General features: G+C 32.8%; 2 protein-coding genes across 2 annotated transcripts; both read left to right on the top strand.

Moving 5' to 3' along the window:
* The first annotated feature begins 240 nt into the window (after positions 1 to 240).
* LOC134244987 (uncharacterized) lies at positions 241 to 2,068 on the top strand. Its single transcript, XM_062727235.1, has 3 exons — positions 241 to 841; positions 1,268 to 1,555; positions 1,773 to 2,068. Exons 1-3 carry the CDS (start codon positions 241 to 243, stop codon positions 2,066 to 2,068), a joined length of 1,185 nt encoding a protein of 394 aa, XP_062583219.1.
* A 92-nt stretch (positions 2,069 to 2,160) lies between these two features.
* LOC134244989 (uncharacterized) lies at positions 2,161 to 17,363 on the top strand. Its single transcript, XM_062727237.1, has 3 exons — positions 2,161 to 2,470; positions 16,853 to 17,143; positions 17,239 to 17,363. The coding sequence occupies exons 1-3, from the start codon at positions 2,161 to 2,163 to the stop codon at positions 17,361 to 17,363; spliced, it is 726 nt and encodes a 241-aa protein (XP_062583221.1).
* The last annotated feature ends 9,045 nt before the right edge of the window (positions 17,364 to 26,408 follow it).

Below are 26,408 nucleotides of genomic sequence, written 5' to 3'. Positions count from 1 at the left end.
ACCACAATAAGCAATGGATGTCTAAGAAAAGCGCGAACTTTTAAAAATATTTTATTTATTGCTCGACCGCAATTACTCAATCGTTGCACTTTACAAATTGTTTGGTTACGAAGAAGGTGAACATGATATTTAAATACATAAATTGATTTTACTTGAAATATATTTTTATTATGAACATCACTTTAACAGTCTTTAATTTGAAATTTTAGGTGAAGTCTTATTTCATCAGATAGACCAATAATGGCATCATCGCTTCTGACAACAGATGACAAAAACTACATTTACCTCAATATAGCGACGTTAGAGGAAATACCGCGTATTTTTAGAATACTTTTAGAGAGTCAGATTCAGCCACACAATTTACCCGCAGCAGTGCAATCGTGTGCTACTTTAAAACTTGGAAAAGAACAAAGCGATAAAGCGATACCAACACCTCCAAATGTACCAAATTACGAAAAATTTGACGTAACTTTGCTTTACACTCTTCTTCGGAACCTCTGTCCCGCATTCAAACCAAGTGAAGGATGGGGATCTGAACCATCAAACAATGAACTGTGTCTTGGGGATGATATTGAGAGGTTGAGAATTTTTCGTAACAACTCTTTCGCACATTTGAAAAAACCATGCATACCTGATTCCGATTTTAAGACGCAATGGACATCGCTTGAAAACATCTGTCAAAGAATGGAAAAAAACATGAAAAAATACTCTTGTAGAACTCCTTATCTGAATGGCCTCAACGATATTTTGAAAAGAGAATTGGGAGGAGATTGTTTATTATATTATCAGTTTTTACTGGAGATAAGAAATCAAATTACTGAACTATCTGAAGAATTTAAAGGTATAGGACAGATGTGTCTGCAATACGTAGGGAGTTCTAATATGTTTTAAATACAATTAAATCAATCTTTTTCAATGAAATACTTAAAAAAGTGCGATTATGTCTTAAAAAGTGAATGGCAATGCTTATATTTGGAATAAGAAAATTAAAGAAATTTGTATAAGAATTTTTTCACTCAAAAATTATTTTCAGAAACATAATTATATTATTTATGATTTAAATCAAATTAATTGCTTTCTCCATCTTTATTCTGAAAAAAAACCTTATAAATAAAGTTGTTTATTCAAATAGAAGACTAGTTTTATTTCTAACAATATGAACTGGATCTGTTATAAGTCTTCTTAACTGAGAAGATATTAAACTAAAAAAATCAATCTCGTTTATATATGAAATTGCTGTAATAATATTTAGTCCTTTTTAAAATAGCAGTCCTAGAAATATGTGGTCCTACAGAAGTATGGTACGGGACAGATGCAGAAATGGAAATTGCTTCTGAATGTGAATCAAACAATATCATTTATTGGAGGAAGAAAGTAGGTGCAATCGTGCATGAAATCAATAGGACAACTGAAAAGTATCAAGGCAGTTCAAATAAGAAGCTTATTATTCGAAGGGTCACACGTGAAGATGAGGGAGGATACCAAGCTATAATGCAAACAAAATCGTGTCAGAAGTATATTCATTCCAATCAAATTGATTTGAAAGTTTTAGGGAGTATGTATATCAACTCACTTATTGTTGAAAAAAATATCTAAAATACTTCCGACATGCTTCTACAATAGGCTGTTAAAGATAAAAATGAACTAAGTGCTAATTTATCAGTCTAGTCTTGATTTTGTTTGCTCGGAATTGCATTTATTTTATCAAATACGTTTAATTTAAATTGCTTTATTAAGACATTAAATTAATTGTGTTCAAATTATTTTCTCAGACATTCCATGTGTGATTTTGTCGGGAGCTGAAAGTGTTTGTTTTGGAAACCTATCAGAAATCTCTGCAGCAATTAAATCGGACCTCCCCATTCTTGAAATGAATTGGGGGAAACTTGTTGATGACCAGTTTGTGGATTTTGATGTGCACATTCCAAAATATAAAGGAAGTTTTTTGGAAGACCAGACATCGAAGCTTGTGATCAATGATGCCAATTTCGAAGACGAAAGTATTTATTGCCTTGCTGTTAGAAACGTTGTTGGGGAGGGTTGGAGTAACCCTTTTGTTTTCGAGTAACAGGTTGTAAGTACTTGAATCACAATAATGTATTAATCTGATATATCATTTTAAGTTTATATTCAAGGTTATCATTATGTTTTACTAACCATATGATTTTGCAATCTGATTTTTCAGCTAAGCCAGTGATCACCATTGGTCATATAACTGACCTGAAAGCAAGATCTGTAACGATAATAAGTAACATAACCACGACTGAAAATTCTCCACCCGTAGATTCAATCCATTGGTCAAAAAACGGAAGCGTCATTCCCGTACTTGAAATCCCCGATAAATACCAACACCTGCAGGATGAGAAAAGAATTCTTTGCATATTGAAGATAAATGAGCTTGATGCTGGGTCCTATAAATGCGTGGCGAAAAATCTGGTTGGGTCCTCTGAAAGTGAGAGCGTTCGATTAGGTATTTGTTTTTGTAACATAATTATGGAAGAGTTTCTAATCCATACATCAATTTTTAAACCAAAAAAGAACGTTTTGACTCATTTACACGCACATCTAAATGTACTCGTACAGTACCTACAAGATTTCATTTAGTTTACCTTTTAAGTGTAAATATATTAATTACCAATCTATGAAAAAAGTCATGCAAAGAGTTAAATATAAGTGATGAGCCAAATTCAATAGTTTTATGGATTTCTCTGCTCGATTTCCAAAAGCTCCATAAATTACTTTTAATTTCATTTCATGTTCATAAACATTAGTATCTAAAAATGCTTTTTCGGGATAAAAATTTCTACTTTTAATTACACTTTTCTGAGAAGTTCAAAGAACCTTGAAGCACATTGAGAGGCATATTTTTAATTTGTTGCATGAAAAGATTAAATTTTCAAGCTTCATTTGAAGACTTTTTTGATTAAATTATAAATCAAAGAGTTGTCCTTCCTGGCTGAGGGTCGGAGTCCCTTAAAATTAAATATAAATACTTCATGACTTATTCAATATCTCATCAAATATTCTTATTAACTGTTATTATAAAAATAAACATTTTTTAAGTATAAAACTAAGAAGACGTTAATATTTCTGTGATAGACTTTGAATATGTACATGTTTATTTTTGCACCTTCAGCATTTTTCTGGATTTAGACAATATTCGAGGTCAATTTAAATTAAAACCAAACTAATATAGCTGTTGCTTTTACATTTTATTAAACATAAACAGAGATATCTATCTCTTTTAGAGATCAACTTCAAAAACATGTATTTAAAAAAAAAATCCTGACTCCAAGCCAAAAGAAATTGATTTGAAAAATAAAACTCGGTTGGAAAAAAATTATTATACCCGCACTTTCTAAAGAAAGTTCGGGTATATTGTTGTTACTCATGTCCGTCCGTCCGTCCGTCTGTCAAACTTTTCTTCCCTGAACTCCTCCTACATTTTACACAGTAGCTTAATGATCTTTTGGGAGATGGTTGGTGGAGTCATGTAGATGTGCAGTTGGGTTTCGGAATTTTGATTTTGCCCCGGGGGGTCAAATGGGGGTCGAAAATGACGTTTTTTTATGCTAAAAGCCCCATCTTCCCTGAACTCCTTCTACATTCACTACTGGACGAAAAAAGTGCTGAGAATCCCAAATTTTACTGATAAAGTTTGATAATTACTGATAATGTGCTGTTGTTTCTGATAAATACTGATATTTACTGTTATTATTACTGTTGTTGCTGATATTTTTTGTTGTTTCTGATAAATACTGATAATTACTGTTGCCTTTTACTGTTGAGTCTGATAAATACTGATAAATACTGTTGAGGTACTGTCGTTGCTGAGAATTGCTGATAATTACTGTTGAGGTACTGTCGTTGCTGAGAATTGCTAATAATTACTGTTGAGGTACTGTCGATGCTGCGATTTACTGATAATTACTGTGGTCATTGTTTTTAACCTGGGAATGGATTAAAATAAAACAACGGGCTATAAAAACCTTCAATTATTACAGTACTTTCTTTTACTTGAATTATCATGGCAAAATTTTCATATTTTTTTTAAATGTTCTTCTTATGGCAAAATTACATGACTGTATGTATGTATGCTGATCTCAATTTCTACATTACGTTAACTTTGTGAAAATTTTGACAATAATCAAATGAATTATTAATAGAATGAATATATAGAAATAGAATTAATAAAAAAAAATTAACGGCAGAAAAAAATGGAATTTTACTTTTGCATAAGATCTTATTGAAAAATAAACTGTAAATAAAAGAAAATTATGCTATCTTAAAAAAGATCCATCGCCGCCTTTCCCGACTCGAAGAAAAGTATGTAGGGAGATCGGTTATCTTTTTTTTTCAATAATAAGAAAAAAGATCGTAATGGATGGGAAAAAAATCGGGATAAAAAAAGTTTCCTGCAGGTTAGAAAAGTTGGATTTGTTCCGTTTTCACTAGGTCAACTGGTCGAATTTGGACAACATTTTGTTTTTGAAGGCCTTTTTTTCTCGAAAACAATTATATTTATCTTGTTAAATGTTCAGTTTTCTGGTCTCTTTTTGTCGAAATATTTGAAAAATTTGCTCGGAAATAGAAATTTTATCCCTTTTAAAAAGTAACATTTTAATTAATAATTTATTTATTTATTCATTTATTTTAATGTTATGTAGACGTTTGTAGATCGTCCAAGAATTAAACTACTCCACATGTACATATGTACAAGTACACACTGTATGCATGTGCAACCGGCAAATGGGGCGAGCTGATTAAAAATTAGAGGTTAAGAATCCCCAGTACAAAGGTACATGTATTTAGTTTGTCTTAAAAGTTAAATATAAAATCATTTTTTATTTAATCAGTTTTGAAATCTCATTGATTTTTTTTATTTGATTTTATGGAATGGGAAATAAGAAATGAAATGAGACTTAATGTAATATCTTACTATTAGTACATTTTTGTTTATGATCAAATTAATCGATTTTAATTTTGCATGGTAAAAAGTTGAAAGGAAAACACCTTTAAATTGATTTCAATTGATCAAAAATCGGTGATCGACCTGTGATTTGGCTGTATTGTGTACATGTCTTCAGCCCCGGGGTAGAACGGGGTACAACTTGTATATTCCATGCAAATTGTAGTGGTCAGCGTAACAATGGGCACTAATTACCTATTGTTCTTCGTCTGCGGCTACCGGTGTTATCAATAAACAAACTACCTACACTGTACATGTACTCGCTACTTCGGAACAATCTTAAAGTTTATAGTCGCACGAAAAAAAAAATCCGTAACATTGAATTTGATGACAAATAAAATTGATAGAAAAATATTTAGAATAGAACACTTTGGTACTATAATGAAAAAAAAGAAGATATATACATGTACATCATGTACGTTGTACAGACTAATTTCAGACTTACGCATATTTCTTCAATCAATCAATCATTTAAATTTGAATCTTTTTACCATTTTACTTTAGTATACATAGACCACAAAAACATATAAAATGTATGTGATTTTATACATAACAGTAGGACTGGTCTAAAAGGCATGCGTGAATAAGAAACTAAATTAAAAACTAGAGGTACTGTGAGCAATGAGCTCACTAAATGATACCCCCCGCCTCCCATATGGTTATAACCGATGACAAAGTCCATGTTTTGTCAAGGCCGGCAAACCCAAAATATGTGTCAGATCAAAAAGTAAAATAGGAGGTGCACAATGGCAATATGTAATAAAGATTCTGTGAAAGTTTCATTAAATTTCACTCAGTGGTACATGTATAAGAGGAGTTGCGGATAAGAGATGGGTACCCTAAAGCGTAACAGACGGACGGACGGACGTACAGACGGACGGACGGACAGACAGACGGACGGACGGAATTAACGATTACTATATACCCTCCCGCTTTTCAAGCGGGGGGTATAAAAATTCGTAGGTTGCTATAAATGCGAAGTAAGGGAATTTAGGCCGGGGAGTATATTTTGTTTATCAGATAAAAGAATATTCCGGGGGAGGTAGTCACATGTATTTTCAATTCTGAATCTCTGCTAACGATTGTTTGGGACCGGTAAATACGTAGACGAAAAATTGACTTCACTTTTTAATAAAAAAAAAAGTGCAAAATATACAATCATATAGATATAAAGAGAAAGATTGTTTAGTGAAGGACTTTTTTGAATTAATATTAGCATTAATTGTTCCCAATTCAGATGCAGGGAAACTCCACTTCGCTTAATCCGAAAAAAAAACCTTAAATGTATGGATTTTGAATGTCAGAAACATGCATGACGTTGTGTATCGCACTCATGAATAAATGTTATAATTACTTCAGTTCTGAAATGTGTATGGTTCATTGCAATTGATTCTCTAAAAAAAATTTATTCATGCATATAAAAAAATCGATAAGTATATTATCATAACTTGCATGACTTTTAAAACACACAACTAAAGAACAGACCTTGCCCTAGTATCGGCTATCACTTAATTGTAAACAGCTAGTATTTCACCCCCTCCTTTTTGTGCTACAATCAAGTAAAATCATATAAATAAGCACCAAGTCTGTACTGTTCGTTTATACAAAGGTCTCGGAGAAAAATGGAATTAAAAAATAATTATAATCACTGCACAAAATTCTAATTTTACAAAAATGCAAGCCGTAACGATATCCCTATGTCAGAATGTACTAATAATTGACCCGATTCTAAAACGAAAGTAGAACTTTTACACGTGGTTGACATGTATGTTCAATAACTACAAGCACAAAGTTTGCATTAATGGAAAAAGTTTATTCAAGTTATGATTTATTTTATTTAGTTTTTTAATTGACTGACCGCATATAACATGTGTAAGGAGTGGCGCATAATATTAGAAGCCATATGCACATAGACTTAAAACTGTTTGGGACCGGTAAATACGTAGACGAGAAATTGACTTCACTTTTTAATAAAAAAAAGTGTGCAAAATATACAATCATATAGATATAAAGAGAAAGATTGTTTAGTGAAGGACTTTTTTGAATTAATATTAGCATTAATTGTTCCCAATTCAGATGCAGGGAAACTCCACTTCGCTTAATCCGAAAAAAAAACCTTAAATGTATGGATTTTGAATGTCAGAAACATGCATGACGTTGTGTATCGCACTCATGAATAAATGTTATAATTACTTCAGTTCTGAAATGTGTATGGTTCATTGCAATTGATTCTCTAAAAAAAATTTATTCATGCATATAAAAAAATCGATAAGTATATTATCATAACTTGCATGACTTTTAAAACACACAACTAAAGAACAGACCTTGCCCTAGTATCGGCTATCACTTAATTGTAAACAGCTAGTATTTCACCCCCTCCTTTTTGTGCTACAATCAAGTAAAATCATATAAATAAGCACCAAGTCTGTACTGTTCGTTTATACAAAGGTCTCGGAGAAAAATGGAATTAAAAAATAATTATAATCACTGCACAAAATTCTAATTTTACAAAAATGCAAGCCGTAACGATATCCCTATGTCAGAATGTACTAATAATTGACCCGATTCTAAAACGAAAGTAGAACTTTTACACGTGGTTGACATGTATGTTCAATAACTACAAGCACAAAGTTTGCATTAATGGAAAAAGTTTATTCAAGTTATGATTTATTTTATTTAGTTTTTTAATTGACTGACCGCATATAACATGTGTAAGGAGTGGCGCATAATATTAGAAGCCATATGCACATAGACTTAAAACTGTATACAATAAAAAAAGAATTAGCCTAAATAAAGACGTATATTTCATTGACTGAAAATCACTCTGCATAAGATTTATGTCATGTAGTGCACAATCCTTAAGCCTTAACAAATAATTTAAAAGAGATTGAGAGAGAGAGAAAGCTAGAAAGCGACACGATATAAAATTCGCAGGGAGGACATCGGAGAACTAGAGCGCGCTGTCTACATAATCTATATATATAAAAAAAATAATTAAAGATGCTTCAATTTAATTATTTAACCCTGTTACATTCTTCTATAAAATAACAAAGTGTTTGCTTCAAGACTAGATTTTATGAAAAATATTTAATACTGTCTTGTTAAAATGAGAGCTTAATTTAAAAGTAATTGGAAAAAGGGGGGGGGGGTGTTTTCAACTTAATGTGCTCATGCATTTTCAGTTCTCCACACGGTAAAATAAATTGATATTTAAAACCATTGACTGTATTAAAGTATTAAAGAAATCCACAAAAAAGCTTTTGATGACAGTACACATACATGTGAGAAAAAATATGAGATGAGATTTTTTTAACAAAAATTAAACTTTTTAAAAAAGTACTTGGGAAGAAAAACCACTGCAAATACAACAGAATAATTTTCCTCAGATAATGTCATCTACGTGTAAGGAGAAATTTAAAGAAAAAACATAAACATTATGAAAGCTTATGTTAACATTATGGTCAAAAATTATTATAATGAAATTAATATATGAAAACTGAAAACAAATTAATAAAATGTGACTTTTTTATTTAGAATATTTTATTTTGTAATTGACTGTAATGAATTTGTTAAAATACTTAAAAAAAAAAAACCAACAAATAATCATTTCTCAGGCTATTTTAATCCATTCCCAGGTTAAAAACAATGACCACAGTAATTATCAGTAAATCTCAGCATCAACAGTACCTCAACAGTAATTATCAGTAATTCTCAGCAGCGACAGTACCTCAACAGTATTTATCAGTATTTATCAGACTCCACAGTAAAAGACGACAGTAATTATCAGTATTTATCAGCAACAACTAAAATTATCAGCAACAACAGTAATAATAACAGTAAATATCAGTAATTATCAGCAAGAACAGCACCGTATCAGTAATTATCAGACATTATCAGTAAAATTTGGGATTCTCAGCACTTTTTTCGTCCAGTAGTGATTTTACTCAGCAGCCTAATCATCTTTTTGGAAATGGTTGGTGTGTCATGCAGATGTGCAGTAGGGTTTCGGAATTTTGATTTTGCCCCGGGGGGTCAAATGGGGGTTGAAAAATGACGTTTTTTATGCAAAAAGCCCCTTCTTCCCTGAACTCCTTCTACATTTGACTCAGCAGCCTAATCATCTTTTGGGAAATGGTTGGTGGTGTCATGTAGATGTGCAGTAAGGTTTCGGAATTTTGATTTTGCCCCGGGGGGTCAAATGGGGGTCGACAAATGACGTTTTTTATGCAAAAAGCCCCTTCTTCACTGAACTCCATCTACATTTGACTCAGCAGCCTAATCATCTTTTGGGAAATGGTTGGTGGTGTCATGTAGATGTGCAGTAAGGTTTTGGAATTTTGATTTTGCCCCGGGGGGTCAAATGGGGGTCGAAAAATGACGTTTTTTATGCAAAAAGCCCCTTCTTCCCTGAACTCCTTCAACATTTGACTCAGCAGCCTAATTATCTTTTGGGAAATGGTTGGTGGTGTCATGTAGATGTGCAGTAGGGTTTCGGAATTTTGATTTTGCCCCGGGGGGTCAAATGGGGGTCGACAAATGACGTTTTTTATGCAAAAAGCCCCTTCTTCACTGAACTCCTTCTACATTTTACTCAGCAGCCTAATCATCTTTTGGGAAATGGTTGGTGGTGTCATGTAGATGTGCAGTAAGGTTTTGGAATTTTGATTTTGCTATGATCAATTTAAAATGTTATTTTTTTGAAAGTAGGTAAAACTTTAAGGTCAAAGTCTCACTTGAGTTAAAAAATCATAGTACATTTACAAAGTTTTGTGGTAATGTACATCGTAACATGTGAAATATGAAAGCCCTATCTCCTATTATTCAAAAGTTATGACCAAGGTTAAATTTATTAAAGATGCACATGCTGTCAAAGATGGACAGACTCAGACAGACAAATGAGATTTAATGTTCCCTCCCTTTTCCAAAAACGGGGGACAATAATGCCCTTGCTGTTCTTGAGAGGAAGATTTATGATGGAAAAATCGATCCCCTTCATATTTCTTAACGTTAAATCAATATTGTGTTTTATGTCATTTGTTGATGCATTAACAGCTCTCAGCAGTATGTATTAGCATATGAAGTTTGATAAATAATGTATCTTGAATTGTTTATTCAAAACTGATCTAAACATTAATTCTAGAAAAATTAGGTCAAGGTCATAGGAAATATCAAGGTCAAAAAGAGTGAAGCATTGTAAAGCTTACATTAGTAATCTATACTGTATCATCATGTGAAGTTTCATTACACAACTTGAATGGTTTCTTTAAAATAAAGCTATAAACACTAACTTAAAGAAAAGTTAAGTGAAGGTCAAAGGAAAAGTCAAGGTAAAAAAATATTGCTGCAGTTGGATAGTTTACATCAGTATATGCATCAACATATGAACTTTGATAAGAATATCTAGAAAGTTTCTTTGAGCTCATGGAAAGACAGATGGAAGGGTAGAGGATTGACATGACAAACACTATACATGTATTCCTAATCATGGCGTGGCATAAAAAACTTGAATCTACATTAAATGAGGATGTTTCCATATCAAGATTATACAAGCAAATTCAAAGAATTGTGGTCCTCTGCTTTCTGTATTTTAGTGAATGGGATGCCATAATTTATGGCAGATTGTGTGTCAAATATGCACCCCTATCATATGTCAATTTATGAAAATTAGGTCAAAGTGGAAAAATCATAGCATGCTCGGAAATATTTTGTTGCAGGAAATGTACATGTCAAATATGAAAGTCCCATCTCTTTTCAATCAAAAGTTATATATTATATAATATAATATTTTTGAAAAGTAGGTTAAACTTCTAGGTCAAGGTCACAGAGTCAAACGTCACGATATATTTAGAAAAGTCTTTTCACATGTAATATACATGTATAATTTAATTGAATGCCCTATCTTTTCTCTTTTAATATGATCAATTTAAAATGTTATTTTTTTGAAAGTAGGTAAAACTTTAAGGTCAAAGTCTCACTTGAGTTAAAAAATCATAGTACATTTACAAAGTTTTGTGGTAATGTACATCGTAACATGTGAAATATGAAAGCCCTATCTCCTATTATTCAAAAGTTATGACCAAGGTTAAATTTATTAAAGATGCACATGCTGTCAAAGATGGACAGACTCAGACAGACAAATGAGATTTAATGTTCCCTCCCTTTTCCAAAAACGGGGGACATTAATGCCCTTGCTGTTCTGGAGAGGAAGATTTATGATGGAAAAATCGATCCCCTTCATATTTCTTAACGCAAATCAATATTGTGTTTTATGTCATTTGTTTGTTTGTTGTTAAATATTCCTCCGTATAATCCCTATTTACCGCCCCTGCCCCTATAAGCGCCCCCTTACATGTAGGTATTCATGTATGCAAATTACTACTTGTTTTTACATTTTTACAAGTTTATATATACAAATAGTTTAATGTGGTCCATCTCTTTGAATGATTTTCATTCCTAATCATGTAATTCTAGGAGGATAGGTTGATGAATAAAATGTCAAGCAATCTTACAATTGATGCACTTTTATTTAATTTAATGCAGTCATATTGTGAACATTTCCACTTCATTAGGAGAGTGGGGATGACTCCAGGGGTTCACAACCTCTATACCATTAAATTAACATAACATAACACAAAAAAAAATTATGTATAGTCAAATGGAAAAAGTTTCCTACTAGCCTATTTAGGAGTCACATGATCATTTGTCATTACAGGGACAGGGAGTGGATTTGGAGATCCCCCCTGGAATTTGCAGGACTGTAATATATACTGAAGCAAATAAAAATGACCTTGGATGCCCTCCAGCCTAGAAAACCGAGACCAGCATAACTTCTCTTTTTTTTTTTTGCTTCTCAGGAAATTCTTTTCTGGAAATCCTCCTCCCTCCCAGAAAAAAATTCTGTATCTTGTTACTGAATGTAACGTCCATAACGGGCGATAACTCTTCAGAATGTGAAATTTGTCTTATTGCAGCATCGGATGTCCTTTGATTCTTTAAACTTTAACCTAACCGTTTGCATTTCAGACTATTTTACCCAAATCTATACCAACTCTTGTACTTACCGACATAGGTCCCGTAAACTTCATGAATCATAATCCAATTAAAACACAAAATAATTCCTACTGACATATATATATGCAATGATGTGTACACCACACTAGTACTGCACGTGCAGTCCAATCTAAAAATGATAGTGGTAAAACTAGTACTTAAGTTGGGTACGTGACGCAAGCCCAATGTGATGCAGGTGTTCAGATACATTTATAGTACAAGAACAAATTTAAAATTATCATTTACAAAAGATGTTTTATCTTAACTTTGCCATCTAGGCCTATTTCCAAAAACAGGCAAAAAGGGTGTGTTTGTGTGTGTGTGTTGATCGGAGAGGGGTGGGGGATTGACTAAATTGATTGGGTATATGGCAGCTTTCAAGGTGTTTCTGCCTAATCAAACATAAAAAAGTTTGAACATTTTGAAAAAATCATCAAAAGCGCTTTGCACTAATTTGAATAATATTATTTGTTGTTAATCTATATGAGAAAATAGACTCAAAAAGTATTAATTATAGGCCAAAAAATTATATCCCCCCTTTATCAAACCTAATTTACATCATTAATTAAATTCTGTTGTTAAATTTCAGACTGGTAGCGAATTAAGAAAATGAAATACCTATAAGATCGAGGCTCATGGGTCACATGGTCACCGTAGCATATTATGCTCCAGGGGAGGATCCAGCAATTTTTGAAAGGGGGGTCCAGGGTTGTGTCTCTCTATCCCCCCCACTCCCCTTTTACACACTTTCAGGCAAACATTCACACACACATGCATGGAAAAATATAAGATTGTGGAAAATAATACCTTTATTCTACGTCTTTTTTTCCTTTGAAAAGCTACCCCCGTCTGTATTAAGCCTTATAATTGAATGGATTTGCAGCATTTCCGAAGAGTAGAGTGAATTTTCTTCAAGAATTTAAAAATCCTTTTTGGGCTGGGTATAAAACAATGAATTAAATTTTAGTTCCTTCATAAGATTTAGTTTAAAAAAATGGCACCTTCTTGTATATAGCCAACACAGCCAAATTTAGATCGCGGGAATCTAATATCAAATTTAACCTCGCATGTTAACATATCATTTGTAAGACATATATTATCATATAAAAATAAGTAGAATATTTTCTAACATTCTCTCGTAAATAAGTAATATTGAAGGTGAATGGAGGAAACTTAATGTGTGAGAATCTATCTATTCAATATATATTTAAGTTAGACGTACGAATATTTATTCTCGGGAAACGTTTTATCCCCCTTCTTTCTCTCTCTTTATCCACTTTGCAAAAAACAAAGTGGGGGGGGGGGGGTCCAACCCCCGGAACCCCCCTCTGGATCCGCCAATGTGTTCAATTTGATGAATACATGTATTATGTAAATTATTGAATTATATTGACTTTTTCCTTCGTAAAGCCCAATTTGAAGGAGTGTGCATTTAGAGGCAAACACCTTAGTGCGGGTATTACTGTCTCATGACAGCATCTAGTAAATTGTAATGTTCTAGTTACAGATACAAAGACATATCTTGTAATTTTCTGTAATTTTCTTAAAAATAAAACTGATGAAACTGATGTAAAAACTGATAACTCATGAATTTTTAATTATTGAAATTCCATTCATAAAAAATAATCCTACTCATGTCTAAAAATTAAAGTGGGCAATGGCTGCGGACACTATTTTCATAAGGAAAATTCCCCTTGAAATGGGTCATTTTGAAGATTTTTTTCTGTTTGAAATGGAAAAATATATCAAATTAATGACGTCATATTTCCAAACTGGTATTCTTTCATGCCATATCCTTTCCTGATCTTTCACAGTCATAAACTAGACTAATATTTAAGCCAGTTTCAGAACATTTTGTGAACTTTAATTTTTAGGTCACAATAAAGTTAAAACCATACCTTCTTTTTTTCAACCGTCTATGGAAAGGCCTTTTGAAATGCTTCCTATTATTATTAGGTCTTTATGACTTTCTGTGGAAAGACCTATTCGATTTCTTATGTTTTCTATTGTTTTTTATTAGATCTTCCAACCTTTATGTGGAAAGACATTCCGATATTTTTGTTTTTCCTATTATAAGTTCTTTCCATTTTTCTGCGGAACGACTATTTGAAATTGTTCTGTTTATTATTTTTTTTTCTGAAAAGTGTGTTTTCTTTTTTAAAATAATTTTGAATTTATTCATCATTATGAAACCCATTTACAATTTCTAACTGTCCCGGGCCAGGATAGTTTGTATAACAGAAATAACAGAGTAACATATATTAATTAAAACATTTCTACAAATGTCACCATCTTATTTAAAACAAGTGAGTTTTTGTAAACTTCAGTAAAATGTCCATATTGTTTTAAATATTTTTTTTTTAATAAGAAAGTAACATATCATTCGTTTAAGTTTTGTTCTGAAAAATACAAAACATTTTAAATTTATACATGTATATACATATATATAAGAAAGATATAAAGGTATTTAAAAATTGTAATTTGGAATACCGTTCAGAATAAAACCCTAAGATAACATGTTTCCACTGTATATCAAAACTTAAAACAGAACTCAGATTTATCCTTAGCATTTGAACATGTTAACAATCACAAAGCATCCTTGGGTAAAGGGGACTCAAATTTGTTCAAATGAAGGGCCAAGCCCTCATTCAAGGGGAGATAATTGGGAATTAATGAAAATTTGGTGGTATACTTTAAAAATCTTCTCAAGAACCACTGTGCCAGGAAAGCTGAAACTTATGTGGAAGCATCCTGGGGTAGTGTAGATTCAAGTTTGTTCAAATCATGACCCCCCGGGGTAGGGCGGGGCCAAAATGGCCGACCAAAGTTTTACATAGAAATATATAGGAAAATTCTTGAAAAATATTCTTGTCAAGAATGACAAAGCCATAATTCATCATATTTATATGGAAGCATCCACAGGTAGTGTAGATTCAAGTTTGTTCAAATCATGACCCCCGGGGGTAAGGCGGGGCCAAAATGTCCGACCAAAATTTTACATAGAAATATATAGGAAAATTCTTTAAAAATCTTCTTCTCAAGAATGACAAAGCCATATTTCATCATATTTATATGGAAGCATCCTCAGGTAGTGTAGATTCAAATTTGTTCAAATCATGACCCCCGGGGGTAGGGCGGGGCCAAATTGGCCAACAAAAATTTTACATAGAAATATATAGGAAAATTCTTTAAAAGTCTTCTTGTCAAGAATGACACAGCCACAATTCATCATATTTATATGGAAGCATCCCCAGGTAGTGTAGATTCAAGCTTCCTCAAATCATGACCCTCGGGGGTAAGCCGGGGTCAAAATGGCCGACCAAAAATTTACATAGAAATAAATAGGAAAATTCTTTAAAAATCTTCTTCTCAAGAATGACAAAACCATATTTCATCATATTTATATGGAAGCATCCCCAGGTAATGTAGATTTAAGTTTGTTCAAATCATGACCCCCGGGGGTAGGGCAGGGCCAAAATAGGCGACCAAAGTTTTACATAGAAATATATAGAAAAATTCTTCAAAAATCATCTTCTCAAGAATAGCAAATCCATGATTGGTCATGGGATTAATCTATTTTTCCTAGCCACAGTGCTCAGGTGAGCGATGTGGCCCATGGGCCTCTTGTTTATTTCTTATTTTTCATCTCTGGAGTCATCTCTAGTACGTTTCCTTTCTATTGAAATAGAGAGTAGAGGTAAAAATGAAAAAAAAATGTTTGAAACTTAAAGAAATTGGACATACCTTAAATTCGTAAGGAACAATAAGTCTACTTTACATTTCTTACATGATAGTAAGGGAATTATGAAATTTTATCCTGCCAAGAAAAATCATATTAATAGGATAATTCTTGGCTGAATAAATCTTCATGTTTCCCGAACATTCATGCAATGATTTGTTTATTATACCGAAAAAACAAGAACTTTATATCCTTTAAAATGCAGCACCGCTCTGAAATTCACTTCCTGTTTTAATACTGAGTAACTGAAAACCTTTGACAAATCACCAATCCGCCAATTTTATGACGTAAACCAGGCTATTGTAACGTTTACTTTTCTCGGGAGTTTTCTTTCAACGAACGATAACTACATTGCGGGGCATGCATTAGGTATTTGAAGAGGTGGAATATTGTGAAAAGCAGGCCGACGACCGTGAAATATGAAGTTTTATGACCCGATCACTTGATAATCGATACCAATCAGATAAAGCGTTGTGCAGAATAATTATAACGAAATATACTAATGGTTATTTTTCTTTTTCATTATTTTTCCGCCGAACCATTTTTAGATTCAAGATTTGTCGAAAAGATTTTTAATCCATAATGCTGTTCTCCTAAAAACACTTTTGCAGTTGATCTTTGCAATAAAAGCTTGTTTTCTTCTCTCCTACGAAACTGAAAGAGTACGAAATCTTCACCAACGTCTTCATCTTATTTAAGAGACCCTAAATATATTCATTGCGACAGTATTTGTCAATCCTTTAATAAGCTACAGACCCTGAAGGTTTATGACGGTTTTGAATAATGACACATTTTCTAAACAATATGTCGTAGAATAAAGCGTCAAAATACATTAGCTTTTCCGTTCTTTAACATTGAAATAAAAAGCAGGGTAAAAGGTCAAGGTTATTAAAAATCGTAAAAATTTAGCTATTTTTGTAGCTCTTTTGCATTTAACATTTACTTTTTTCTTTGCCTCTTTGATATTTTAATTTTTTCTACAATTTTCAAGAAAAGATTTCTTTTTTGTGGAATTTAATTTTAAAGAGTTAAAAATGAAAATTATTGATATTAAATTCTGTGAACAATCAGTATACTAGTAATACGTATTATAGGTCTACCAGAAATTTCTATAGAAGAGGAGACAGAAGGCGAATTAACAAACAACTTCACAGTAAAAATAGTGTCTATTCCCTCTGTTTTTTCTGTCACCTGGGCAAAACTTGTTACAACAGACCCTGGATCTGATTACATTCCGATTGATTTAACTGATCCAATATATAGCGGGACTTCTTGTTCAACACCATTTCCAAAGCTGGTTGTTAGAAAAAGTGAATCACCAAAACAACAGATGTTTAAGGTTATTGCGGAAAATTTTATTGGGCAGTCAGAAGCCATTGTAGGCGGTAAGTCTGTCTCTTTCTTTTTAATATATATTTTTGTACATAGGCCTATACTAATTGTGCTTATGATACGTTTATAATATGTTACCTTTTCACAGGTCAGAAATCTATTCCAACACAACAAGAATTGGCTCTGAAGAAACAAGGTAAATTAAATCTGAACTTGACTCGTCAATTAGCATATGCAATATTCGATTATACGATCTATAATTCCAAAAACTAGGGTATGTCCTTCACATTCTTTACACTTTACTGCTTCATTTTCAAGGGTATTGTGTTGGAGTTCCGACTTGTTCATACTTGTTATCAAGCATTATCTGTGTTAATTTATTGTAGTAAGTTACGTGTATATGTTTCTGTTTGTATATTGCACTGACCATTCCAATTTTTGTAAGTTTGTTTGGTATTTTTTTCTCCCGTCCTGGAAGAAGTATGCCTATGTATCATACATCTGTCTACCAACACAGGTGACAACTGATTACAGTGAAAAGCGATAACATTGTATGAGAAGGGCTTTTTTTATTATTTATTTATTTTTTCGTCTTATTACAAAGATATATCAACAACAAGTATTTTTTTTTCATTTACTCACACTTTCTCACTCACACTCATTCTTTTTGGTAAGTGGTGTTTATATTTGTTAATTGTAGACAGAAAAAAAGAGAGATATATTTATATACATACATATCAATATGAGAAGGGCTTATATAGCATTCTCAGATTTAGCGAGTGAATAAAGGAATATGGAAGAAATTCTTTTTACGAATCGTCTTAAGCTTTAACGCTTATGATCTAACAATAATTCACGTCAATTTACACATTTTTCTCCCCTCTTTTTCATTCATTTTCCAACCCGATAATTTTTTTTTTCAATATCTCCGTTCTGTAAGACAAGTCTCAGCTAACGATGTCATAAATATGCTTAAAAATGCATCATCGTGAAAATTCTGGCATTTCGTCTAGTTTACATTTAATTTGCGTTATTTTGTAATCTCCCCACAGATGGCCTTTCATATATGGGGGTTACAAAATATAACATCCTACTGTACACACAAGTAGGGTGGTACTTCCATCCTGGTTAACTTCAGTTTTATAAACAAAACGAGAGTTTCGCAAAGGTAACAATAATTTATTTACAGATTTCCGCAATACTGAGCAATAACAGCATCAGGTATAATACATCAAATAATAAATAGGTCCCCAGTCTGTTGGGACATAATTTACAGTTGTCACAGCTAGGGTTATGCTAAGTACTACTTTGCTGCTGATGCATATTATCTGAAATGAAATGGCGAGGCACTTATATTTATAACCTTCGGAAATAGTCATGTGATACAAATTAACCAATGAAAATGCTGTACGACGACGTTCCAAAAAATCACGGCACTGTACGGTACCGTACAAACAGAGATATGTCAAGCAGTGCGAAACAAGGCTGCCATACAATGAGGATAATAACTACAAAACGGAATTAAAATGTGAAAAGACAAAATAACCAATAAATATGAATCAGATGAAGTTATGTCTATAATAAGTAGGTAAACAATTTATCCTTGAAACTTGTAAATTTCACATAAATAAACTCGCTGAGTATGCAGACGATATCGCGGATGGATAAAAATATAGTGCAAGCTGTAGACACATGTAATCAGGAATAATAATGGCTAAAATGAATAGAAGAACACACACTAATAAACACATACCAAGTAATTATGCCTGTGACATAGCATGAAGAACAAGTTTGGTAAAATCCAAAACTATGGCTAATACATATAAGATGTAAACAACTTCCATGACTCCAACAATTGTGTACAATTATAGCAATGTCGGGCTCTTATTTGACTAAAGTATAATCAATTAAAATACAGTAACGGGTTTGTACATGAATTCATAAAATAAAGGACTTCCTGTATAAATGCAAACAACAAGTATGTCAATGTGCTATAAATAGACGATACCACGTTGCATTAATATTCAAAGGATTTAAATGTAGAATTGTTGTGAATGCATAATAAAATCCACCCAGATAATATTCCCAATAAATGTTGACACATATAGATCATATAAAAATGTTAAACTAAGTAATTACAGTCTACCCCAGGCCATCACAATATTTATATGCTGGTGAGTTAAGACTAGGTGTAGAAATTTTTATGCAGATAAACTGAATAAAATACCTAAGGGTTATCATCTACTAATTAATGTCAAACATAATGGCGCCATACTATAACGCCATTGTCAATATCCAGGATATCGTATCTATATCGAATCATAATTGGTAAAACATTTTAATATTTTCAGCCAAACCCATAACCTTCCTATTAATCCTAACTCCTAACCCTTTGTAATTTCATTGACATTTTTTTCACATCTTTAAGTCTTTTTAATTCCACGGTGTGAAAAATTCACGATATCTCAAAAAGTACCAATTTGCGATGGTTTTAATTTCACGATGCAAGAAATTTTATTCAAAAGTTCGTATAACAATTTAAACGTTTTTAAAAGTTAGTATAACATTCACGATGTGTTTAATTTCAGGGAAATATTATAAAACGTGACCATAGCGAAATTAAAACCATCGTGATTATTTGCCAATCTACAGTTTTCTTGCCAACAATGAATCTATACTGACTTACTGCATGTTGACCATGTATAATTATGTTATATCTAAATTCTAAGAATATATTATTTTCGATCCGATATCCTCATGGTATTGTCGATATCGACGACATAGATATTACACGTAGTCTAATATATGGTGCCCCGTATTTCCAATTTATGGTTCTAGTCTGGATCGATATTGATCCGATATTGACATAATAAATGTCATAATAATTATTGACATGATAATGTCGATATCGACATCGGATTTGTTGTAGACATGTATGGATATTAGTAAAATACATGGAGAACAGAAAAAGCCATTTTAAAATATATTTATTGGTTGGAAGGAGAAAACAACGCATTTCCTTCGTAGATAGACGATCTATCGTTAAAGGTACTTGGACACAGATTTGAAGTTAATATTTTCTCATTTTTTCTGTATAATATCACGAATTATATATTTTAATAGCATTTCACACAAAAATTAATTAAAAATCTTATTTCATTTAAAAGTTATTAAAACTTTAATTTTTTTGGCGGGTTTGATTGACACATCCTTTCACTTTCACAAATTTTAACTTTATTCTTAATCCTTAGGAAAAGTGGCAATTTTGATGTGTTTTAATGAGAAATATTAAAACTTTTATCAAGAAAAATAATTTTATTCAGAGTAAAAATGTTAGAAAGCAAAACACCTTCACAAGTATCGTCATTCCGAACTAAGAGATGCGTACAGAGTTTAGCAAATCGAGCACACTCGTGTTATGTACCCAGATTTTGTAAACAGGGCTCGAGTTCTATTATTGTTTATATTTAGAATTCACCGGGTGCGTTCAATCGTCACAGTCTGCTTACCACAACGGCACGGACTGACAATATATTGTGTGTTTGTTTTGCTTTCGAACGAATCTACTCTGAATTTTCTGGATTATAGTATTAATATTTTTCATTTATACAAAACGAAATTGCCATTTTCCCTATGGATTAAGAATAAAAGTAAATTTGTGAGAGTGCAAGGATATATCAATCAAACCCGCCGAAAAATTTGAAATTTCAATATCTTTTAAACGAAATAAGATTTTTAATTAATTTTTTTGTGAAATGCTATTAAAATATATATGTCGTAATATTACAGAGAAAATGATAACTTCAAATCTGTGTCCAAGTATCTTTAAAAACAAATTGAGATGAAACCATCTAGAGAACATATTGACAATACATATTAACATTAAGCGATAGCAAGATTTTACGGGATAAATTTTCCCTCAAAGACAATCACTGATACGGTATTTATGACTTGAAACATCTTAAGGAGATCAAAAATCTACCGGTTAAGTTTCCGAAAAAAAAAGACATTGATGCAGTTCATAAACAGTAATTCAAAGCAAGAGCAACCATCTTCATAAAAGCAATACTTTAATTTTAAGAAAAAAAAACAATAAAACAGCATTTATGACGAGCAACATTTCTCTCAAAATTAACACTGAAACAGTTTATGTAAGGTAATTCAATTAAGCATTGAATTCATATTTTGGGATGTCTTCGGTCCTATAACACACCTGGCCGTGCCGAGAAATTGAATACCGCGCTAACACGGCCAGGTGTGTTATAGGACTGAAGACATCCCAAAATATGAATTCAATGCTTATATTTACATTCTCTAATTTATTCTTTTCAAAATTGTTTATTTCAGTAATTTTTAATGTGAATTTAGCGCCCTTCAAAACTGGTGTGCTTTATAGACGTAAGAGCCGTTTTTGACGTTTCTGACGTTGCAAAGTTAAATAACGCAAACGAACATTGCGAGAAAAAAAGTGAAAAATTCATTTCAAACACACATTTGTTGTATTTTTAAGTAAATCTATCAGGGTAAATTTTTTTTATCAATTAGTGTCAAAAATGTACATTTTGGTGTTCCTAGAGTATTGAAAATGCATATAGTTCTTACTGTGTATTCTAACGCGCGGTGACAAGGTTTCGCGCGTGTTATAGAGATTTGAACGTCGTGGATTTCTAATGGATTTCATAAAGAAAATTACACTGAATGTACGAGGGTTGTCCATAAAGTTCGTGGACAATCTAAGAATGAAATAAAAGTTGCGTCATTGATATTTATTATTTGCATTCTTCTAATCCTTTACTAAATGTGAATTGAAAAATGTAAAATCTTATTCAATTTCAAATGTTTATTTTCAATTATGGCTTCATAATAAGACTTGGAATGGAGATCCGGAGCACCGCAAAATTTTAATTAAAAAAATTATGTATCACTTTATAAATTTCATTTGTATTCTATAAAATTCTGCGGAAATCTGGATGACTTTTACATTATGAGGTTAACAGAAGCTATCACGTCAAACATGCAAAATTTGAACGTTTAAAGTTGGAAAATGGCTAAACAATCAAAGTTAGAACTTATTAAGACGGATCGGAGCAGTGTGCAGTGATAAAATTCTGCGTAGACATCGGATAAACACCTACAGAGACCAATACGTTTTGTAAGCAATCGGGAAAAACATAGTAAAAGAAGCCGTACACTAGTATGTAAGTGGCATATAATTTTTTTTTCGGACGGAAAGAACAGTTTATAGAATTACATGCGTGAAGAAAAAACATCATTCCGAGATTGCAGTGCTGTAAAAATGACTTTGATAACGTGACTTTACCGATTTCCGCAAATAAAATCGTTTTTACGTGGACAGAGGTTGGATGATTACAGGATATGAGACAGGCATTGTTATATATTATTTTACGTGTGAAACCTGAACATTTTGTGCACATATTTATGAGTGGTTAAAGCGACATAATAAATGTATTGAGTTAAACGGTGACTATACAGAGAAAAGTTACATGTACTCCTTCTGCTTTTGACGTCAGGTAACGTCAAGAATTTTCATTCATGCTCCGGGTATGATTGTATGTCGTTTTTTTTTAATCTAATAAGAATATAACTATTTGTGCTTTGTTTTTGTTGAAAACATGCATGTTAATAAAATGAAACATGAACTTAATGAAAAAATAGTTTCATATATTTTATCAATGCTTGTCAGTAATTATCAATGTTGTCCACGAACTTTACGGACAACCCTCGTAAATATAGCAAAATCAATCACGCTAATGATATCAAAAATTTTTAAAAGAGCAATAACGCTTTGAAAAAACGTCGAACATTATAGAAAACATATACTCTCAAAAATGCCAAAGCAATTACTAACATCTTGTTAATAAGACTTAACGTGGTGAACCCCCCAAAGAAAGTCACTGAAACAGTATTAATGACATGTTATATCTTCAATATAGCAAAACTCTTCAGGGTGAAGAATTCGACACACACTATGCCTTTTTTGGGCCAGCAAATGTGTGTATTTTAAAAAGGGTATTAGAAAATAGGTTTTGGGTATATCAAACTTTAACATCGATCGACACAATTCACTTGTGCAACAATTCCGTTAAAACTGGATCTTAAGATGTCAAACTAAATTATAAGTCGGGAGATACTAAAATTTTACACAATTAATCGTGGTTTTCACATAGAGCAGGGTCGTTACCGCAAATTATTAAATGATCAGGAATTTTGGTGCTCTCTGATTGGTCTAGACGCTTTTTCCTGAGATGTACTTCAGAGTGAGTTCACCTCATATGACGTTCTGGGAGGTTTATTCGGGTTTTCCCTCTTCACCAACCATAGATTTGCTTACAGTTTTTAGCTCACCTGAGCCGAAGGCTCAAGTGAGCTTTTCTGATCACATTTTGTCCGTCGTCCGTCCGTCCGTCTGTCCGTCTGTCCGTCCGTCTGTAAACTTTTCACATTTTCGACTTCTTCTCAAGAACCACTGGGCCAATTTTGACCAAACTTGGAACAAAGCATCCTTGGGTGAAGGGGAATTTAAATTGTTAAAATGAAGGGACATATCCCCTCGCAAGGGGAGATAATCAAGAAAAGACAAAAATAGGGTTGGGTCATTAAAAAATCTTCTTCTCAAGAACCACTGGGCCAGTAAAGCTGAAACTTATGTGGAAGCATCCTGGGGTAGTGTAGATTCTAAATTGTTCAAATCATGACCCCCGGGGGAAGGGCGGGGCCACAATGGGGAATCAAAGTTTCACACAGTTATATATAGGAAAAATCTTTGAAAATCTTCTTCTCAAGAACCACTGGGCCAGAAAAGCTGAAATTATGTGGAAGCATCCTGGTATAGTGTAGATTCTTAATTGTTCAAATCATGACCCCCGGGGGAAGGGCGGGGCCACAATGGGGAATCAAAGTTTTATATAGAAATATATAGGAAAAATCTTTGAAAATCTTCTTCTCAAGAACCACTGGGCCAGAAAAGCTGAAACTTATGCGGAAGTATCCTGGTATAGTGTAGATTCTAAATTGTTCACATCATGACTCTTGGGGGAAGGGCGGGGCCACAATGGGGAATCAAAGTTTTACAAAGAAAGATATAAGAAAAATCTTTGAAAATCGTCTTCTCAAGAACCACTGGGCCAGAAAAGCTGAAACTTATGTGGAAGCATCCTGGTATAATGTAGATTCTAAATTGTTCAAATCATGACCCCCGGGGGAAGGGCGGGGCCACAATGGGGAATCAAATTTTTATATAGAAATACATGTATATAGGAAAAATCTTTGAAAATCTTCTTCTCAAGAACCACTGGGCCAGAAAAGCTGAAACTTATGTGGAAGCATCCTGGTATTGTGTAGATTCTAAATTGTTCAAATCATGACCCCCGGGGGAAGGGCGGGGCCACAATGGGGAATCAAAGTTTCACATAGTAAAATATAGGAAAAATCTTTGAAAATCTTCTTCTCAAGAACCACTGGGCCAGAAAAAGTGAAGCTTATGTGGAAGCATTCTGGGGTAGTTGTAGGAATCATGACCCCCGGGGAAAGGGTGGGGCCATTATAGGGAATCAAAGTTTTACATAGAAATATATAGGAAAAATCTTTGAAAAATTAATCTTCTTTTCAGGAACCACTGGGCCAAAAAAGCTGAAACATAAGTGCCCATGGAAGGATCATGGGGTAGTGTAGATTTCAAAATGTCTAAATTATGATCAGTGGGGTAGGTTTGGGATGCATTATGTATAACAAGGGGGAAATCTGGTAAAGAACAGAATGGTCAAAGCTTCTCAGGTGAGCGATGTGGCCCATTGGCCTCTTGTTTCGACCAATAAGATTGCGTGTTTCAAAGCATGTGTCGGTGTGAATGTAAACATGTCAGACGCCAGTACCAAGGAGATTAAACGCTTTTGAAAGTAGATGGTTGAGTATTGATTGTTTATAAATAATATTGTTTTCCATTTTTTAACTACTAGTTGTTAAGTTGTTGAAGTATAACAACATTTGAAAAGTGTTGTTACACTTTTCATTTTATGATGAGTGTTTATAATTGATGGAAACAAGAATGAAAGTGTCAAAAGTGTTGTAAAATTCCTGATCATTTAATAAAACGGTTATTGACTTTTGAATTCGGTCTACTTGTGACTATATTGCAACAGAAAAATAATTATAGCTGTTCTAGAAATAATTTCCAATGAAAATAGTCTGCAGTAACGAGTGCACTCTTATTGAAACAATCTCAACGCGTGTAAAAAGGCTCAAGATCAAGAACCAACGTATTCGTTTTTGCTTCACACAAACCTCGAAGGTGTATTATATTATTTATGCAAGGGGAGAGACACTCATATCCAAAAAGTAAAAAAAAAAGTCAACTGAAGCACCAATAGGCACATCTGACTGCTGGAATAAATATGGGTTAAGTATTTAAAAAGTTCAAAATACCAATTTATCGACAAATGTTATTTTCCCAAGTTAAATTAATTTACAGACAAGTACAACTTTCAAACTTTCAGGTCAATTTTATCGTTGTTTATGTTTGTGACGATTAAGGAATTCGAGTTAAATTTAAATTTTGTTGTTCTCAAGAATCGGTTTTTAAGTCACCTGAGTAACTCAGGTGACCTATTGCTATCTCTAAAACCACTGAACCAATTTCAACCAAATTTAGTATACAGCATCTATGGGTGAAGGGAAACAAAGATTATGAATTTTATGGTCCCCGCCCCCCTGGGGCCTGAGGGGTGGGGCCAAAACCACTGAAATTATTGCAATCTTTAAAAATCTTTTCCATTACTCCTGGACATCAAGCAGGTAATAAGCATTGAGTCCTCTACCAAAATTGTGAATTTTATGGCCCCAGGATCAGGGGTTCTGGTGTTAGGTCGGGGCTTTATTCATTATATAGTGAAAATGCATTAATTCTTTGAAAATCTTCTTCTCTGCCTCTAGGTATTAAATAAACTAACTAAGTGCATAAGTATGTTGAGCAAAAGCGCCTCTTTCAAAATAGGGAATTTTATTGCCCCAGGGTCAAGGGTTATGGTGTCAGGACGGTGCTCTTTTGATTATATAGTGAAAATACATTAATTCTTTGAAAATCTTTCCTTTGCTCATGGTTTCTATACCATTGATCCAAGTATATATATTTATGATGAAGAAACGTGTATCTAGCAAATTGGTTATTTTATGCCCCCTCCCTCCCTGGGTCGGGGATGGGGGGTACATAGTCTGAAAATAAATTAATGCTTTGAAATTTGCTCTTTGGTATTAATCAACCATTTTATGATAAAATTTGCAAAATTTTGAAATATGTGGCCT

The sequence above is a fragment of the Saccostrea cucullata genome, unplaced genomic scaffold, assembly GCF_032062105.1.
Source record: "Saccostrea cucullata isolate Sc308-1 unplaced genomic scaffold, CSIRO_AGI_Scuc_v1 ctg2260, whole genome shotgun sequence".
NCBI classification, from domain to species: Eukaryota; Metazoa; Mollusca; class Bivalvia; order Ostreida; family Ostreidae; genus Saccostrea; species Saccostrea cuccullata.
Note: the sequence above shows the minus strand (reverse complement) of the source record. Positions and strands in the feature narration are given on the sequence as shown.

What these genes read in the sequence shown, in the direction of transcription:
- LOC134244987 (XM_062727235.1), top strand. Translation starts at nt 241, where the DNA reads ATGGCATCATCGCTTCTGACAACAGATGACAAAAACTACATTTACCTC. An exon ending in ACTATCTGAAGAATTTAAAG is followed by an intron (nt 842 to 1,267) that starts GTATAGGACAGA and finishes TTTTTAAAATAG; the next exon opens with CAGTCCTAGAAATATGTGGT. An exon ending in TGATTTGAAAGTTTTAGGGA is followed by an intron (nt 1,556 to 1,772) that starts GTATGTATATCA and finishes TTATTTTCTCAG; the next exon opens with ACATTCCATGTGTGATTTTG.
- LOC134244989 (XM_062727237.1), top strand. Translation starts at nt 2,161, where the DNA reads ATGATTTTGCAATCTGATTTTTCAGCTAAGCCAGTGATCACCATTGGT. An exon ending in AAGTGAGAGCGTTCGATTAG is followed by an intron (nt 2,471 to 16,852) that starts GTATTTGTTTTT and finishes TACGTATTATAG; the next exon opens with GTCTACCAGAAATTTCTATA. An exon ending in GTCAGAAGCCATTGTAGGCG is followed by an intron (nt 17,144 to 17,238) that starts GTAAGTCTGTCT and finishes ACCTTTTCACAG; the next exon opens with GTCAGAAATCTATTCCAACA.